This window comes from Molossus molossus, unplaced genomic scaffold (genome assembly GCF_014108415.1).
Source record: "Molossus molossus isolate mMolMol1 unplaced genomic scaffold, mMolMol1.p scaffold_m16_p_21, whole genome shotgun sequence".
Classification (NCBI taxonomy): Eukaryota; Metazoa; Chordata; class Mammalia; order Chiroptera; family Molossidae; genus Molossus; species Molossus molossus.
The window spans coordinates 28901784-28921384 of NW_023425357.1; the positions used below are offsets into that span (position 1 = coordinate 28901784).

General features: G+C 39.1%; 1 protein-coding gene across 7 annotated transcripts in view; it reads right to left on the bottom strand.

Moving 5' to 3' along the window:
- The window catches only part of CNTNAP4 (contactin associated protein family member 4), a 253729-nt gene that overhangs the window by 167101 nt on the left and 67027 nt on the right, over positions 1-19601 (bottom strand). For 6 of the 7 annotated variants that reach the window (XM_036274253.1, XM_036274257.1, XM_036274258.1 and 3 more), the window contains exon 3: positions 14956-15149. In XM_036274253.1, the coding sequence (XP_036130146.1) occupies positions 14956-15149 (194 nt within the window). The remainder of the gene's footprint in view (positions 1-14955; positions 15150-19601) is intronic. The other variant, XM_036274254.1, reaches the window with a different exon arrangement.

The window sequence follows — 19601 nt, forward strand, 5'->3', positions numbered from 1 at the left end:
CTTTTTGTTTCCAAAATGCTTTTCTTTAAAATTCATTTTTAGCTTCTTTTCGTATTAAACAGTAGGATCCATAATAACATGGTTTTGATGCAGTAGTTAAAACCTTTTCAAGAAAAAACATTACATTTAATTCAAAGCTATTAAAATTAAAGATGTTATTTTGTTATATACAGCAACTTGGAAAATTATGTCTTAAATAACAGTGTAGGTCCAACATGGACATTTGTTTCAATCTTTTAGGAAGTATTACCTGAAACTCATTTTAATTTGCATTTCATCAATATTGAATAAGGTTGAACACAATTTTACATATTTTTATTTATTTCTTCATTTAAATTTTATTTTATTTTATTTTTTGTTACAGATGTTTCTCCTTTTTTACCCCATTGGCACCTCCCTCCCCATCTCTCCCCCACCCCATCCCCGGCTTTGTTGTATGGACAAACATTGGTTATACAAACATGCATATACATTTTGTGGTTTATCTCTTCCCACCTCCACACCCCCTCTTATGAGGGATGTCAGTCTGTGACCTACTTCCATGTTTCTAGGTCTACCGTATTCCTCAGACTGATATGTTCATTATATTTTGTACATAAGCGAGATCATGTGGTATATGCCTTTTTCTGCTTGGTTTATTTCACCTAGGATAATACTTTCCAGGTCTCTCCATGTCGTCTCAAAGGATAAGAGGTCTTTCTTTCTTACCGCTGCATAGTACTCCATTGTGTACATGTACCACAGCTTTTTTATCCATTTGTCTACTGATGAACACTTGGGCTGTTTCCAGATCTTACCTATTGTAAATAGTGCTGCTATGAACATGGGGGTACATATATTCTTCCTGATTGGTGTTTCAGGCTTCTTAGGGTATATTCCTAGAAGTGGGATCACTGGGTCAAATGGAAGGTCAATTTTTCATTTTTTGACGTAAAACCATATTGTTTTCCATAGTGGCTGCACCAGTCTGCGTTCCCACCAGCAGTGTATTAGAGTCCCCTTTTCTCCACACCCTCGCCAACACTTGTTGTTTGATGATTTGTTGATGGCGGCCATTCTGACAGGTGTGAGGTGATACCACATTGTTTTAATTTGCATCTCTCTGATGATTAGTGATTTTGAGCGTTTCTTCATATGTCTCTTGGCCATTTGTATGTCCTGTTTGGAGAGGTATCTATTCAGCTCCTCTGCCCATTTTTTAATTGGGTTCTTTGTCTTCCTTTTGTTGAGTTGTATGAGCACTCTATATATATTGGAAATTAACCCCTTATCTGATATATCATTGGAAATGATGTTCTCCCATACAGTGGGTTGCCTTTCCATTTTGATGAGTGTTTCTTTTGCTGTGCAGCTTTTTAGTTTGATGTAGTCCCATGTGTTCATTTTTTCCTTTGTTTCTGTTTGCCTTAGGTGATGTATCAGTGAAAATTCTGCTGCGTATGATGTCCAAAAGTTTGTTGCCTACATTTTCTTCTAGAATTTTTATGGATTCATGGGTCACATTAAGTCTTTTATCCATTTTGAGTTTATTTTTGTGTATGGTGTAAGTTGATGGTCAAGTTTCATTTTTCTGCATGTAGCTGTCCAATTTCCCCAACACCATTTATTAAAGAGGCTGTCTTTACTCCACTGTATGCTCTTGCCTCCTTTGTCAAATATTAATTGAGCATAATGTCTTGGGTACATTTCTGGGTTTTCAGTTCTGTCCCAGTGCTCTACATGCCTGTTCTTGTGCCAGTACCAGGCTCTTTTGATTAAAGTTGCTTTGTAGTACAACCTGATATCTGGTATTGTGATCCCACCTACTTTGTCCTTCTTTTTCAAAACTGCTGTGGCTATTCGAGGACTTTTTTGGTTCCATATGAACTTTTGGAGTATTTGTTCTAGTTCTGTGAAATATGTTGTTGGTATTTTGATGGGGATTGCATTGAATCTATAGATTGCTTTGGGTAGTATGGGCATTTTAATGATGTTATTTCTTCAAATCCATGAACAAGGTATGTGCTTCCACTTTTTTATATCTTCCTCTATTTCTTTTTTCAATGTCCTGTAGTTTTCTGCAAATAGGTCCTTTACTTCTTTGGTTAAGTTTATTCCTAGGTATCTTAATTTTTTTGCCGCAGTGGTAAATGGCATTGTTTTTTTCATTTTCTCTTTCTGTGAGTTCATCATTGGTGTATAAGAATGCCATTAATTTCTTGATGTTAATTTTGTATCCTGCTACTTTGCCAAATTCATTTAAGCCTAGTAGATTTTTGATGGAGTCTTCAGGGTTTTCTATGTATAATACCATGTCATCTGCAAATAATGACAGTTTTACTTCCTCCATTCCAATTTGGATCCCTTTTATTTTTTCCTCTTCTCTGATTGCTGTGGCTAAGACTTCCAGTACTAATTTAAATAAGAGTAGCGAAAGTGGACAGCCCTGTCTTGTTCCTATTCTTAATAAAAATGTTTTTAGTTTCTGCCCATTGAGTATGATGTTGGCTGTAGGTTTTTCATATAGGGCCTTTGTTATGTCTAGATTTGATCCCTCTATTCCCACATTGTTGAGCGTTTTTATCAGAAATGGATGCTGGATTTTGTCAAATGTTTTTTCAGTGTCTATTGGTATGATCATGTGGTTTTTATTCTTCATTTTGTTTATGTGCTGTATCACATTTATTGATTTGCGAATATTGTACCAGCCTTGCATCCCTGGAATGAATCCCACTTGGTCATGGTGAATAATTTTTTTGATGTATTTCAGGATTCGATTTGCTAGTATTTTGTTCAGAATTTTAGTGTCTATGTTCATCAGGGATATTGGCCTGTAGTTTTCTTTCTTCGTAGTGTCTTTTTCTGGTTTTGGAATTAGAATTATGCTGGCCTCATAGAATGAGTTTGGAAGTCTTCCTTCTTCTTGAATTTTTTTAAATAGTTTGAGGAGAATGGGTGTTAGTTCTTCTTTGGATGTTCGGTAAAACTCCCACGTGAAGCCATCTGGGCCTGGGCTTTTGTTTGCTGGGAGAGTCTTGGTTACCTCTTCAGTTTCCTTAGTTGTTATTGGTCTGTTCAAGTTTTCTTTCTCTTCCTGGTCCAGTTTTGGGAGACTGTGTGTTTCTAGAAATTTGTCCATTTTGCTTAGATTATTTAATTTGTTGCCATATAGTTGTTCATAGTAGCTGTTAATGATCTTTTGTATTTCTGTGGTGTCAGTTGTTACTTCTCTTCTTTCATTTCTGATTTTGTGTATTTGGGTTCTCTTTGTTTCTTGGTAAGTCTAACTAAGGGTCCACCAATCTTGTTTATCTTTTTGAAAAACCAGCTCTTTGTTTCATTGATACTTTGAGTTGGTTTTTTGTTCTCTATGTCATTTATTTCTGCTCTGATCTTTACTATTTCCTTCTTTCTACTTGCTCTGGGGTTTTCTTTTTGTTTGCTTTCTAATTCCTTAAGTTGTGAGGTTAGACAGTCAATTAGAAATTTTTCTTGTTTCTTGAGGTAGGCCTGTAGTGCTATGAACTATCCTCTCAGAACTGCTTTTGCTGCATCCCATAGATTTTGTGTTGTTGTGTGTTCATTTTCATTGGTTTCCAGGAATTTTTTAATTTCATCCTTGATCTCCTTGGTAACCCATTCATTGTTTAATAACATGCTATTTAGCCTCCATGTGTTGAAATGTCTTTGCATGTTCTTGTTGCAATTGATTTCTAGTTTCATGCCATTGTGATCTGAGAAGATGCTTGATATGATTTCAATCTTTTGAAACTTGTAGAGACTTAGTTTGTGTCCTAAGATGTGATCTATCTTTGAGAATGTCCCATGTGCACTAGAGAAGAATGTGAATTCTGTAGTTCTGGGGTGTAATTGTCTGTAGATATATATTAAATCCATTTGGTCTAGTGCTTCATTTAGAGTCTCTGTTTCCTTGCTAATTTTTTGTCTAGAGGATCTATCCAGTGCTGTCAATGGGGTGTTGAAGTCCCCTGCTCTGATTGTATTGTTGTCCATTTCTCCTTGGAAGTCCTCCAGAAGATTTTTAATATAGTTTGGTGCTCTTATATTGGGTGCATAAATGTTTATCAATGTTATATCTTCCTGTTGGATAGATCCTTTCAATATTATGTAGTGGCCTTCTTTGTCTCTAGTTATGGCCTTCATTTTGAAATCTATTTTATCAAATATGAGTATTGCTACCCCAGCTTTTTTTTTTTTTTGCTTTCCATTTGCTTGGAAAATTTTTTTCCATCCCTTCACTTTCAACTTATGTGAGTCTTTTGTTGTGAGGTGCGTCTCTTGTAAACAACATATAGATGAGTCATGCTTTCTTATCCAATCAGCTACTCTGTGTCTCTTTATCGGAGCATTCAGTCCATTTACATTTAAGGTGATTATTGATATGTACTTGTTTATTGCCATTTTTGTTTAGTGTGGTTATATTTTTCTTCCTATTTCTTCTACTGATTACAGCAGTCCTTTTAACATATCTTGCAGTGCTGGTTTGGTGCTCATGTATTCCCTTTTTTTGTCTGGGAAGCTCTTTATTTGACCTTCTATTTTGAATGATAGCCTTGCTGGGTAGAGTAGTCTTGGATTCAGATCCTTGTTTTTCATGACCTTGATTACTTCATGCCACTCCCTTCTGGCCTGTAGTGTTTCTTGTGAGAAGACAGCTGAGAGCCTTATGGGGTTTCCTTTGTAGGTAACCTGTTGCTTATCTCTTGCTGCCTTTAGGATTCTCTCTTTGTCTTTAACTTTTGGCATTTTAATTACTATGTGTCTTGGTGTGGGCCTGTTTGGGTTCTTACTTGGGACTCTCTGTGCTTCTTGAACTTGAATGCCTTCTTCCTTCACCAAATTAGGAAAGTTTTCTGTCACTCTTTCTTTGAATATATTCTGTAACCCTTGCTCATTTTCTTCTTCTTCGGGGACTCCTATGTATGAATATTATTACGTTTCCAGTTGTCCCACAGTTCTTTTAAGCTGTCTTCCTGTTTTTTAATCATTTTTTTCCTTTTGGTTTTCTGATTGGTGATTTTTTCTACCCTGTCTTCTAATTCATTGAATTGGTCCTCAGCTTTCTCTACTCTGTTTTTTAGACCTTCCAACGTGTTTTTCATTTCTGATATGTCATTTTTGATCTCTTCTTGGTGGTTTTTAATTTCCAATTGGCTTATTTTCAGCGTCTCTATGTCCTTACTCATCCTATTGAGCTTCCTCAAAGTCATGGCTCTGAATTCTAGCTCTGTAACATGCCTAACTGCTCCACATTGATCTCATCTTTGGTGGAGGTCTCTTGTTCTTTCATTTGGCTTCTGTTTCTGTGTTTCACCATTTTGGCTATCACACTGGGCTTTGGAGCCTGACAAGTTTTCCCTGTGGCTGTTGGTTTTCTGCTATTTGTGGCTCCCTCTTCTGGGTTTAGATGAGCAAGGGAGGACCCATGTTAAACGCCACTGTCAAGTCTTACTCTCCTGGTCAAACTTGCTAGCCCAGGAAAGGTACTGTTATCCTCTAGCTTTTTGCCTGGAGGCTTGCAGTCGAGGTTACTTGAGGAGGCTTGGCTTGTCAGTTGATTGAAAAACTCCCTCAGGTGCTCAGCATAAGGGGATTTCACGAGGGTGGGGCAGATGCTGGTTGTTAATGAGCTTCAATTAGCACTTCAATGGCCCACAGGGTGGGGTTGGATCTTCAAGGGATGGGTTGCTGCCTCTCCCTTGAGCCCTGGAAAGGAGCAAGATGTCCACCGTCCTGCGTAGCATAACTCAGCAAAAACTCTGAGTGCCCTCCAAATCCAGAGTGTCCCGACACAGTTCCAGTCCAGTCTGCCTTCCCTGTGCTGGAGCCCAAGGTGAGTGCCTGTGGTTGTTTTAGACTCTGTCCCGGCTCTGCGCTGTGGAGCTGCTTGGGAGTGTAGCCTGAGGGCGCTGCTCCCAGCTAAGGCCACTGCTGTCTGTGGGCTCCCAGCCCACCTCTCACGCCTTCACAAGCCTACCAGGATTGAGTCAGTGTTCCTGGTTATATGGTCCTTGCAAGCTACTTTTCTGTTGCTTTTTCCCGTCAATTTGTCTGTGTTATCATTGTAATTCCAGTTTGGTTCTGGGAGATGGTCTGTGTTTCTTCCGTTCACTCTGCGCCATTTTGGAATCCAATTTTACATATTTTAATATCATGTTTGCCTTTCTATGAACTGGCTGTTTATATTTTGCCTCTTTGTTTTTAAGTTTCTTTTTCTTTATTGCTTTTAGAGAGAGGAAGGGAGACAGAGAGAGCAATAGAAACATTGATGAGAGAGAACATTGATTGGCTGCCTCCTGCATGCCCCCCACTGGGGATCGGGCCCACAACCTGGGCATGTACCCTGACTGGGAATCGAACCAGTAACCTCTTGGTGCATGGGTCAATGCTCAACCACTGAGCCACACCAGCTGGGCGTCGTCTCTTTCTTTAAACAAAATAAAACTCATGCCCTGGCCAGTTTGGCTCGGCAGTTAGACCTTCAGCCAGCAGACTGAAGGGTCACGGGTTTGATTCCTGGCCCCAGGTCAGGATCGTGCAGGAGGCACCCAATCGATGTATGTCTCTCACATCAATGTTTCTCTCTCTCTCTCTCTCTCCCTCTCTCTCTCTCTCTCTTCCTCCCTTCCACTCTATCTAAAAATCAATGGAAAAATATCCTTGGATGAGGATTAACAAAAAAATAAAACTCATTTTTATTATTAATTAAAAATGTTTTGTATATATACTATGAGGACTTTCTGTGGTGATGGACATATCCTAGAACTTCATTAATATAGTAACCCTCAGCTTAATATAGCTACTGAGCACTTAAAATGTGGATAGTACAACTGAGAGATTTTATTTTTCATTTTAATTAATAAAAATTTAAATTTAAATAGCCTTATATAACTAGTAGCTATTGTATTGAATAGCACCACTTTAAACACTAAAGAAATTAGATCTTTTTCATTGGAAGGAGAGTTAGTTAACATCTGGCTTAACATCTGGTTTTATAGCCTTTTATTTTCCCCCTTAGCCTAGATCTTTAGCCATATCCTTCTTGCAACATACTCAAGTAAAGTACACTGGATCTAAAATGAATTGGCATCCAAGGGATTATGTTTTGTACTTAAACCAAAAATCTGTACTTGATTGCCAAGGATGTCTACTGGATAATCCAATGGTTCCCATACTTTGAATCACCTGGGACTATTACTTTTTTAATCCTAAATATTATTTAATTGGCTTGGATGTGGCCTGGGAATCAGAATTCAAATGTGCAGTAAAATTTTGAATCCACAGATATAACTTGCAACCAGTGAGTAGTAACCTGGGATTAATTTAGATGCAGGTACCCCGGAGAACAGGGTTGGCAAATGTCTCCAAGGAGTTACAACATTAGCAAGGAATAAAAGCAGGGGCTGATGGCATTACTGATCTGTAGGGGTCACACCTACTCAGCCTCGTCCGTTGTGACCATGCTTACCCCAGTTCAAGGTGCTGGCATATTTGAAAGTTGTTCAGCATAACTGAGCATCCATTAGGCTGTCGCTGTACATGCTGTGCTGTTTCCTGTCCTTTTAAATCAAAGTAAAATTGCAGGTGAATGAACATTCGGTCACAGTCAGTCTGAACACCAATCTTGATCTAAGCCCACAGCTGGTGAATCAAAGTGGGCATTGCCATCACACAGGCTAAAATATTTTTCGGTTTATACTCCTTCTTTTAATGTTGTTATGCTATTTTTTTCATGCCACTTTCTCAATATGGTCTAATTTTTCACCTTTTCCTCTGTGACATCTGGGTTTGTTTCTCGTGCTTAGAAAGACATGCTCCTTCCAATATTATACATTTATCAATATATTGTCCTGTGTTTTCTTTTAATGTTGTTTTCTGGTTCTGTATTGTTTTTAAATACTCGATTTATCTAAAATTTATTTTGATATGAAAATGTTATTTATTTTTCTAGAAGCTATAGCTTGCCAAGTTCCACACTGACTAATTTACATTTCGTCACATGTTTTCAATGCTATTATCTATCCCTAAATGTATTTGGACTTACTAATGGATTTCCTATTTTGTTCCTCCCACTACGTTTTAATGTGCCAGTATCATGTTTCAATTAATACAGGTTTACAAGGTGTTTCTAACATATGGATTCTCCTTAGCACTGTTACTTTTGCTAACTAACTTATTTACTTTCTCATATACACTGTTTATATGGGAAATTCAAAATGATTGTACTTTTATGGTTATTTTAGGTAGAACGAGTAGCTTTATAATACTGTTTTCTATTTCAAAACAGTTATGTTCTTGCATTTAATCAAGCCTTTTTTTATGTCCTTAAGTCATATTCTAAATATTATTTTCATATATTTTGTACATTTTTTAAAGATTTTTCCTTGATATTTATTCATTCTTGGTTCCATTATAAGTGGAGTATGTGTTCCTTTTATATTGTCTACCTAGTTATTTATATGTAACAAAAGAAATTACTAATTTAAAAAATTCATCTTTATGATATGCCCAATGCTGAATTATCTTTTTTAAAAAAATAGTAAGATTCTCTCTGGCTGGTATGACTCAGGTGGAGTGTCATCCCATACACTGAAAGGTTGTGGGTTTGATTCCCGGTCAGGGTACATACCTATGTTGTGGGTTCAATCTCCAGTCAGGGCACCTGCAGGGGCCAACCAATCGATATTTTTCTCACATCGATCTCTGTCTATCTATCTAAAAATCAATAAAAATATCCTCAGGTGAGGATTTAAAAAAATTTTTGAGAAAAATAATAAATAGTAAGATTTTCTTCCATTTTTAAGGACTATATTATATCAATGCGAAGTCTTATCTTCTCCTTTCTAGCTCTGTTTTTCTATCCTATTCTCTCATTGAATTATGTTGGACAAGTTTGGAAATTAAAATGTAAAACTAGGAAAGAAAGCCTAATGCATGCATTTTCAAGAAGACCTAATTGTCTAGATCTTAAAGAACAATAAAGAAACATTTCAAAAGGGCAGAATGGCTTCCAAGAGAGGAGAACTCCAAACGCAGCCTCCTGGGACTGGGGAATGAGAAAAGCCAGAGGTAGACGTCTGTGATCTCACACACAGTGACGACAATGAGGAATAAAGAAAAGGGGGGGTGGTGTTGTCCCTGAACTGTCACGTGGTAGAATGTGAGATGCAAGTTGTAAAGTGTTTTTAAACGATGTTATTCTCTGGTTGGTGACTTGAGAATGATCTTGAGTGTGAGACTGTTCTCCGAGGGCACCGAATCTAATCTCCTGCTAACTCGACTCACTCTCTAGAGACAGCCGATTTGAAGAATGTGGAGCAACGCGACCATTTATCTTATATTGCTATAATGTGCACCTACAGTTCAGAGGCATTCACATATCTTTTGTATATCACATACTGATATAAAGTTCCAATGTGTGTGTCCAAAGAAGCTTATGAGAAGGGACTGACGTAACACGTTACGGGACGAGCACATATGCCTCAAGGCAAACCCACCGCACTACTTAACAGAGTTCTGATTCATGATTGATCTCACATTAAAAACCCAAATGCAGCCACCTTGAACCTCGTACTACTAGGTTAATCATTTTCATTTTCAGAAGGGGGAAGAACTCACAGTTAGACAGAGATATAAACAAGAGATCCCCTGAGGATGCAGACTGACAATGTCCACTTAAATAAAAGCGTCTCCTGGCCAAGAGAGTAGAGGTACAACTGAAAAGCAGACGCAGCTTAAGGCGTTCTCTAGGCATCTGTCCAAGGACTGAGGCAAGTATTGCGATGCATTAAGCTTGATGCACTGACATGTTGACATACATGGCATTCGGACTGCTGCACTTTACATCACTACGAGTAATTTGTGTGGTCTTAGGTACTCCGAAAAGGGCTCAACATAGGGAGAGGGCTAGGAAAGATGCAACTCCAACTCGAAAGGCGGACGTCCACCAAGCTCCCAGCACACCTCCCACTTGTATTTCTTCCTCCTCTGGTTTCCTGTCGAAATCCCCCAGTCGCTTATTTATTTGACTGGAGACAAATACATGTTAAAATCTTTGCAGGTAGTGTTTCTGCCCTGTCTAACTTACAGAGTTGTCAACTCAGCCATTGATAAAAATGGCATACATATGATATGACAGGTGATATACTTCCATCCAATTGATTATGTCACGGGGGCTTCGTGTCATTCGCCCTCCAATCCCAGGACCATGACATTAGACGCTTCTCATTAAAAAACAAAAATAAAAATTTATACTAACTTTTGAAACATGCTGTAGGTTTTTATTGTTTGAAAAATCAGGTACGATTGAAATCCATCCAAAAAAGTTAACTCTTCTTGTGCATAACAATCCCGTTTCCTGAAATAATTCATGAAATGAACACCACCCCGTTCCTTGCCCTGACAGTTTCCAGTGTCAAAGAATCATGGGACTGTGCCAGAGAGAATTTGGACAATTTGGCTATAAAATATTAAGTTCCTGCACACATGGGGACCTACTTAAAATAATTTCTAACATGTTAGTTTCATAAAATTTCAGCAATTTTTCTTAATTGAGTGAAAATTATAGCTTACGTTTACTTTTACAATCATTTACAATAAACTGACTTTAAAAAAGTCTTTTGATCATAGACGTTGAGGGCGTTTGTCTTCAATTTGAGAACAACACTTTACTGGCTTGCATTTCCTAATTGTTTTGGAAAGTATTTTTATGCCATCTGGTAGAGTAGTTGGTGTAAATAACATTGATGAGCACTGGACTATAAATTTTATTCTAAAGAAATGTTTTAATGTGTAAGTTTTAAATATCATATATCTGTCAAGTTAATAGTTCTACTCTAATAAATAAAATAGTCTGCCCTTCTTTTTAAAGATTACTTGTCAGGCCCTGGCCGGTTTGGCTCAGCGGTTAGAGCATCGGCCTGCGGTCCCGAGAGACCCAGGTTCGGTTCCCGCTAAGGGCATGTACCTCGGTTGCAGTTTGTCCCCGGCCCTGGTTGGTCGTGTGGGTGGCAGCCACTCGATGTGTCCCTTCACATCGATGTTTCTCTCTCTCTCTCCCTTCCTCTCTCTCCCTCCCACTCTATCTGTACAAAAAATGGAAAAATATCCTCGGGTGAGGATTAAAAAAAAAAAAAAAAAAAAAATAAAGAAATGTTTTAATGTGTAAGTTTTAAATATCATATATCTGTCAAGTTAATAGTTCTACTCTAATAAATAAAGTAGTCTGCCCTTCTTTTTAAAGATTACTTGTCAGGCCCTGGCCGGTTTGGCTCAGCGGTTAGAGCATCGGCCTGCGGTCCCGAGAGACCCAGGTTCGGTTCCCGCTAAGGGCATGTACCTCGGTTGCAGTTTGTCCCCGGCCCTGGTTGGGTTGTGTGGGTGGCAGCCACTCGATGTGTCCCTTTCACATCGATGTTTTTCTCTCTCTCTCTCTCCCTCCCACTCTATCTGAACAAAATATAAAAAAAAAAAAATGTCCTCGGCTGAGGATAAAAAAAAAAGATTACTTGTCAGAAGCAGCAGGGTGTTTTGTTAATTCTTTCAGGTACACAGAGGTCTTTGTTTTCTCTAGTGCTTGAAACGGGATCAGATGAGGGAGAATGAGGCATCCTCACTGCAGCATTTCCACCCATGTTGATGGGTTTTATTTTATTTGTTTCTAAATTTATAACAATTGTCTTTTCTTCTCTTTCCACCGTATACTCGCATAATGCCTCATGTGCTTCCGAACTCTCTTTCATAGATTTATGGGTATCATCTGGAGCAGACAGTGAAGCTCTTAAAGAAAATGGGCATGTTGTGTTTAATTTGTGTAGCTCCCATAATATCTGGAAAAACCAGGCAAAAAAATACCAGAAAAAGAAGTTAGGAAATACATATTTGTAAAATGCAACCAAAGGCTACATTCCTTACTATATACATCAGTAAAAAATTGTTCTTTGGTAAAAAAAAAAAAAATCCGAATTAAAGCGATCTGTGTTATTACAGGTGAAAATGTCACATTTCATTTCCCCTGCTTTCAAACTGCAGGTTCACACAACAGCGAGCCTCCCCCAGAGTGGGGACTGGGGGACCATGGAGTGGAACAGAACTCAGCAGCCTACCTGGAATGAACAGGTAGCATGAGTGAGTGAGTGAGAGTGTGTGTGTGTGTGTGTGTGAGTGTGAGTGTTTATCACCAAGGTCTGAGGATTTGTGGTTGTTTTATCTATACCAGAACCTTATCTATTTTATGTATGGTTATGGTACTTGATGCACCAAGTCTTAATTTTGATCTTCACATTTGAAGTTATCAATAAGCTTCCTTTATCATATCTAAAAGTATTGTCCAGACCTTCCCATACTTGACAGTCCATTCTGATCAGTAGTCTCACTGGTTATTACCTGGGAAACTGGATATCTCCAATGTCCATGCTTTGTTCACAGTTTTCTAGCTTCATGGAATAGCTTCCTTAATCCTTCCATAATCTAAGTCATAATGCTTCTTTCAATACCGATGTAAGCCCTGCTCTTTCGACAAATTCGGTCGACAGTGATCTCCATATGCTGCCAAGTTCCACACCTCTAGGAATCTGTACCTCATATTTGCATGTTCTTCTGAGTCATTCTTTGATTTGTTCTGATGTGCTTTTATTTATTTTTTGACATGAACATGAGCCCTTTTAATACCTCCCAGAATTTTGCACAAGGTTAAACACATATTAGGAAATCAATGTATTCAAATCTATTCATTCGTTCATTTTTTTTCAATAATTCACTCAACAAAAGTTATGTGCCACACTGGGTGTTGAATGTCAAAACTGCAAAGATGAGAAAGATAAACACTCTCTCATTTTAAAAAGTTCATAATTTATAGGAGAGACAGAAAGGTACCATCCCAACTCCAATATTCAACTGGTACCACACAAATGTGCTAAAAAGGGGAATTGCTTTTAGTTACTGTGATAATAAAAGTATCCTACAAGAAAGTGTATTTCATCTATTCATTCATTCATTCACTCATTCATTCCTTCATTTATTTATCCAACAAGCATTTAGTATTTGCCTGCAACATGCCAGGTACAGGTAAGATTGGGGGATGCTGAGAGGAAAGGTTGGAAGATAAGGCCTCTATTTTCAGGGTGCTCACTCAAGAGGTGAAGACACTGTGTATACCAACACATTGTGGCATAGTCTAAAAAATACTATTACCTTGACAGGTAATTGTGATAGATGCCATTTGTCTTTACATTGATTGGTTTGGATTAGTTAAGGGTATTGTCCATGTCACTACTTCATCCTGAGCAGCTCACCTTTCATGGGAATAATCAAAAAAAGGCAAATGGCACGGTCTAGGTTTGACTTCACCCAAGCTTGAGGAATGGAAAAATAATTTTCATGCTTGTTGGGTATTATCCTGTGCACTGAAAGGCTGCTGGTTTGATTCCTGGTCAGGGCAGTGCCCAGGTTGTGGGCTGGATCCCCGGGTAGGGGCCCTGCACGAGGCAGCTGATCCATGTTTGGCTCTCACACTGATGATTCTCTCTCTCTCCCTCTCCCTTCCTCTCTGTCTAAAAGTCAATAAAAAATATTTTTTTTAAAAAATGTCAAAACATACATTTTACTTAACACAGCTAAATATTGGCATGAATGAGCTACTCTTTATCTAGTTTAAAATCCAATGCTCAATTTAGAAAAAGAGTAAAAGACAATCCAAACTCCTAGTTAAAATAAATACCTCATTAAGCTTTCATTGTTATTGGTTCATAATTACTGTTTATTTTGTTCCTAGTTTGAATGGTTTTCATGGAACTTATTCGACCGTAATATCCAGTTATTCTCGCTCTTATACACAACTTCAACCTGCTTTGGGTTTTAAGGCAGCTTTTCTTAAAAATGTTAATAAGCAACTTCTTTCAGCCCTACTGTTGTTCTTGCTAGAGAAAGCACAGGGCTACTTCTCAATTAAATTTTCATCAATAAAATGCAATGAATGGCCACCAAGTGCTTCTGAGATACAAAGGTGAGTAAATCATAGTCCATTTCTTCAGTGAGTTTATAATGTATAAAGGAGTTCTAGGAAAATCAAAAGAGAGGCAGTTGACTGATCAAAGAAAATTGTCATTCTGTGCCCAAATAGGTTTCCAAATTATCTGTGTGCTAAGAAGGATGCTTCATTAAGTTACTCATTTTCTCTGGTTCTGGCAGCTCAGCCAGAGGGGGAAAAATAGTTCTTTGATTGCTGTATGTTGTCCCTGGCCGACTTAAGATCCAAATCAACACTTTCCCCCCTAACAAAGCAGTCCTTTCTTCCCCACCAAGCACACGTCCTGAAGCTTCCTTCTTCCACCAGGCGTTGCTATAATCAGTCAACTACAGATACCACCGCTTTCCTACAAATGGCCTCTCTGTCCATCTCTCTCATAGAAACTGCACCCCGTCCACGAAACACAGCATGGTATCCACTTACACACTGTAAAGACACTAGAGAAGGGTTTATATATAAATCATATATATGATATATAATGTATGTACAAATACTCTAAATATTACATATAAAATCCTTCATATACTGGGAGGGGAAGTGATTTCATTCAGAAACCTCAGAGTCATCAGAGAAAATAAAAGGAACAACTTCTTTTGACCAACTTTAAAAAATGTGCAAAACTACTGAACAACACTTAAAGTTTTTTATACACGTTTTGTGTACTTCTTAGACGGTCACACTATTTCGTGGACTAATAAGATTGTTTTCCATTTCTGAAGACTCTGTGAAATAAGTTCACCTTTAGTAGTTTCACAAATTATATCATGAAATGTATTAGAAAATAAATATTAACGTATTTTCTCTCAACAAATATTTTCTAAGGAACTCAAAGATGCTGTCCCCCGACTTGGGTTAAGCGGTGTGTGAGCTACGCTCGGGGTGGGTGTACTTCTTCCCCGGACAGACTGCGTTCTGTGGAAGGAACATACCCAGATGCTGTCCTCTTGCCGATACTGCTTCCAGTTCCTGCCACTGTCACTGAACATCAGGAGGTAGGTGGTCACCCAGTTCGAGCTCCCATATCCCCCTTGGGTGGCCACGGCGGTGATCTCCATTCTCTCTCCAAGGTCAATCTGCAACCACTGGTATTTGTTGGACACGAGTGGAGACCAGCCACCAGCTCCTTTTGTGAAAATAAAAACAGGAGAAAGTTGGCAAAGAAAAATTAGTTAAAATTCTGTTAGAAAAGAAATGCCAGTAAGACTGTATTCCTCTATGGAATATAAGAAATCAAATTTCAAAATATAATCATGGGGGGGGGGGACGGGAAAAGAATTTAGTATAAATGAATGAAGTCTATGTTAATTATATTCATTTCTATGCATTAGAACCTCCTGACCCTCGGAAGAACTATAGGTCTACTGAATGTTTAAAGTGCTTACTTCAACAGGTAGACATTCACATCAATCCTTGGAAATAGCATGTTTACTGCCCACACGCATTATTGGGTAATGATCTGGACTTCCAATTCTTTGCTCAGCCGGGGATTTAAAGAAACACCTCACACAATGGTGGAACTGGAAAACTACGCCTGACCACGTAGATCCCTTAGAGTAAGAAGCACACCATGAAACCTGAGACTGCAAAGTATCCCTACCCTCACTGTGTTTACAGTTTTACAGGAGGAACAGACCGTAAAAAGCATGTTTGAAACACAACATGAAATACAGTGATGGTGGGGCATGTGCAGGGAAGCACAGCACAGTGAGTGATGGAGAGTTCTATCCCATGGAAACCGGTTGCAGCAGTGTGTGACACCATCACATTTTCAGGACTTTTGCAGGCCGATTGGTAAACACAGCCCTCTTTGCAACTGGCCATGGTGGGAGAATTTATACCACGGAATCTCTCTATTTGGGGAATTTATTTATCGTAAGTAACACTGACACTGCTGGTTGTATACGTAATATATAATCATTGTCAATGTTTTGAAATAGAGCTTGACACATTTTTGAATCCACAATTACCTAGTATTCAATACTATTAAAATGCAACATCTACTACATAACGCTCAGATAAGAATATTAATACACGTTTATTTCCCCATCCACCTTGAGGCTCTGATACGGTCTGGCATTTTAGGTAGAGATTACCATTCATTTAAATACAGTTTTTTTTCAAGCGTTATTCTTGCCATTGGTGTCATTTCATACAACCTGGAGCACAGGCTCTGGGGCAAAGATGCCCAGGACGTGTTTGCTATTGGGGAGGAGCATACACGACTGAGGTCTAAAGGGACACATCTGTGTTCACTGTTTTATAAGAAAACATTTTTCTGATGGCAGACACAGTGGCACTCTGATAGATGAAAGGTAGACGTTTTGAAGAGGAGGCTGCCAGTCAGGGCCATGCATGGGAAGGCTGACAAGCTAAAGTTGTTGGGGACAACTAACGTATGGCAAGTGGGGTGGGATTAGGCAGGTTTTGTGGGCTCCTATGGGTTGGCTAACTTGAAGGGGCTGCAGCGCATAGGGTGGTCCTGAGTTGTCTAGTACCCGACTCCAGGGTGATTAGTGCTGGGGCACGTGATGGGAGTGGGGGAATGCGTCCATTTCCCTCCACCACCCTGTCTAAGCTTACCATTCTGCCTCGGGGCCTGCGGAAAGTTTGGAAGTGGAAAGTCTTCTGGGGCCTGATGTGGCCCAAGCATCCTTGGTTGTCTTACTGATGCAACTGCATAGCTCTCTGCACTGCTATCATTTGTTCACACAGAGAAGTTGGAGAAGAACGAAGCACATGCCCCCAGCCCGCCATCATCTGAACCTGACATTTCTACATTTAGAATGTCATCTATATCAACATATGCCTGGGAGAAAATGCTGATTAGATTGCCTCTTGCTCTTCTAGTTAATTTGGATGGTCTCGAGTTAATAACGAGGATACATTTTTAAAGACAGAATTTCAAAATATTTCTCTGGCATTTTGACACCCTTTTACAGAGCAGTAGTTTCGAAGGGAACACAGGAGAGGACCACAGTGTGGAAAAAGGATGGAGTAAGTCAGGTGAGTGGAGCCTGGACCACCACTTCCATCAGGAGAGAGCCCCCCCCCCCCGCCCCCTCTCCCAGCATCATGTCTGGGGCGGCTGCGCTCACCAACTTGAAACACTGGCAATTAATTCACCTTGAACATTTCAATTTCTTACCTGTGGTGAAAAGGTACTACTGATATGCAAACTAAGCTATGTCGTTAAGGAGGTACACTGATAGCCATGGAAATTCGGGTGCTCCCAGGCTTTACAGAGTGGTAAGTCGGCCACAGGGAATTCAGAGATCCCCGCTGGGGTGTAAGCTGCGCGGCTCCACAGACACACAGGTGTAAGTGTGGGATGGAGCGTTATGCTCGTTCTAATTTTAGAACAAATGTCAAATAGTAACATGGAAAATGCAAAGACAGAGGTAGAGACAGGGAACTTGGCACATCTGGCAGTGCCAGCCTATGCCGGACATGAGTGACATGGCATGGAAACTGGACGGCAGCTGAGGTCAGACTGCCCCAGTCATGTGCCACTGCCAAGCCACTGAGCCTTCTGGAGACATACTATAACCACGGTTGCTTTTTTAATGGAGAAAACGATGGTTAACTCCAGCAAATGGTAAACTCTGAATTACTGCAAAATAAAATACAATCATGCATTCTTCATTTTAGTCATTAACCAAAACTTTCAGATGCTGGCCAAGCACTGTTTGTCTTTAATGATGTATTTAATACACCCAGATAGTCAACACCACAGTAGACTCATATCCTTGAGACCAAAGACCGTGTTTCCGTGACACTGTCTATTCCTTGGTTAAGGAGATTTGCCCCACAAAGCAAAAACAAGAGTCTTGTCCCTCCATTCATTTTTCCCCCACCCTGAAGTCTCCCTTCCGCTACTGCACCCTCCTTTCTCTCCTGCATTGGCCTCGCTACTGAGATTTGACACAAAAAAAGTGTCATAAATCTTTTCAAACAGCAAGATTTCTTGAATCTTCAAATGACAGCCTGAAAACTCACATTTAAAAAGAAAAATCCTCCCCATTGATGACACTTTTAAATCAGTATTGAAGTGTTGCTACGAGCATTAAATTTTAAAAAGCATATTAAGTGTCTATTGATTTCTCACACACAGCGAGCACAGGAGTGTATGGCCGTTGTTACTTTTTGACTTGTAAAGCCATTATTACTGCCACCCACTCCAAACAAAGAGTTATGATCACAATAGAGCTGAGCTCTGAAAAAGCTTAGTTACTGAGTGACCACAAAACAAGGCATCTCTTATAAAAGTGTTGCCTACAACTTTTAAACATCAGATTCCTAAGGAACTTGCTTCTATAATAGATGTTGCTGTGAACTGTCAGGAACGGAAACCACACTAAAAATTACCCAGGGCCTTTTCTATGCTAAGTACTCTACTAGAAATTTTATGTACCATATTAAACTTAATTATTTAAATTATCTAGTGAGATGAAATAAGTTTTAACATCTCTTCTTTTCAAATAAAACTTTGAAAAAAGATTTACAGACGGTAAGTAAATTTCCCCAATATTATGCAAATTAAATGTTCTCAATATTATACAAATCATTTTAGTGTAGATAAGAAATTACTTTTAAAACAATTTAAATCTGTGTAAGGATCTCATTTTAAAAATCATATCCTGTTCAGTTCTTTACCCCTGAAATAATTAGACAACTATCATTACCCTATAGTGCTCTATTTTATCCCAAGAATCTAGCCAAATAATTTATTCAGAGTTATTTGACTAAATAACTGGCTGGATGAATTATGTTTAAAACCCATACATCTCGCCTGCCAGATATCACCAATGTTTACTTCTGGTCACGGAGACACATCTTACTATTTCAGAGAAGAAAAAATATTCTCGGTTAAAGCCTTAAAATATAGAAAAGAATCATCTGTATCCCCTACTAATATTAAAGATGGCATGACTTCCTGTTGGTCAGCAGCAAAGGTAATGAGTTACAGAGTGTGTCCAACCTTGTAAGGCTAGGAACTAAACAGAAAAGGGGAGTCATATTTCTTTCTTAGGATTTAAAGCCTAAAAGGACACAGATGTTCAAGGACACAGAACACACGTGAACGTGGTTGAATGTCAATCCTAGCCACCATTGGGGCATTGACATTTCTAGAAAATAACTGGCTTAATTAAAATGGTCATAGAAAAGTTTCCCTCTAAGATAATTACTGATTTTTCACATGTGATTTCATCTTGATTCCCCCAAGAGTCTAAGGTTGCCCAGATCATTCTGATCTTGACATTAAATTACAATAATGTAAGGGCTCGGAAAAACCACTGTGCAGACGTTTGTTTGGCTCCCTCAAGTGGTCCCTGGGTCCCGGGGCCACCATTTAGAACCCTTCACCTGCTTTGCATTTGTACCTGCATAGCTCTGTTTGCCAGAAGAAAACATGACTCTATTGATGCTGGGGGTGTTGCTGGTTGTTTCTCAGTTACGTTTCTGAAGCTCCGCATGGCCTCCTGGTCACAGCGCTTATTGCAGGGAGGGGAGGGGACCTGGGCCAAGCCAGTAGGGCGATTCCAAGGCTTTGTTGGGACAATCGGAGAAGAAACTC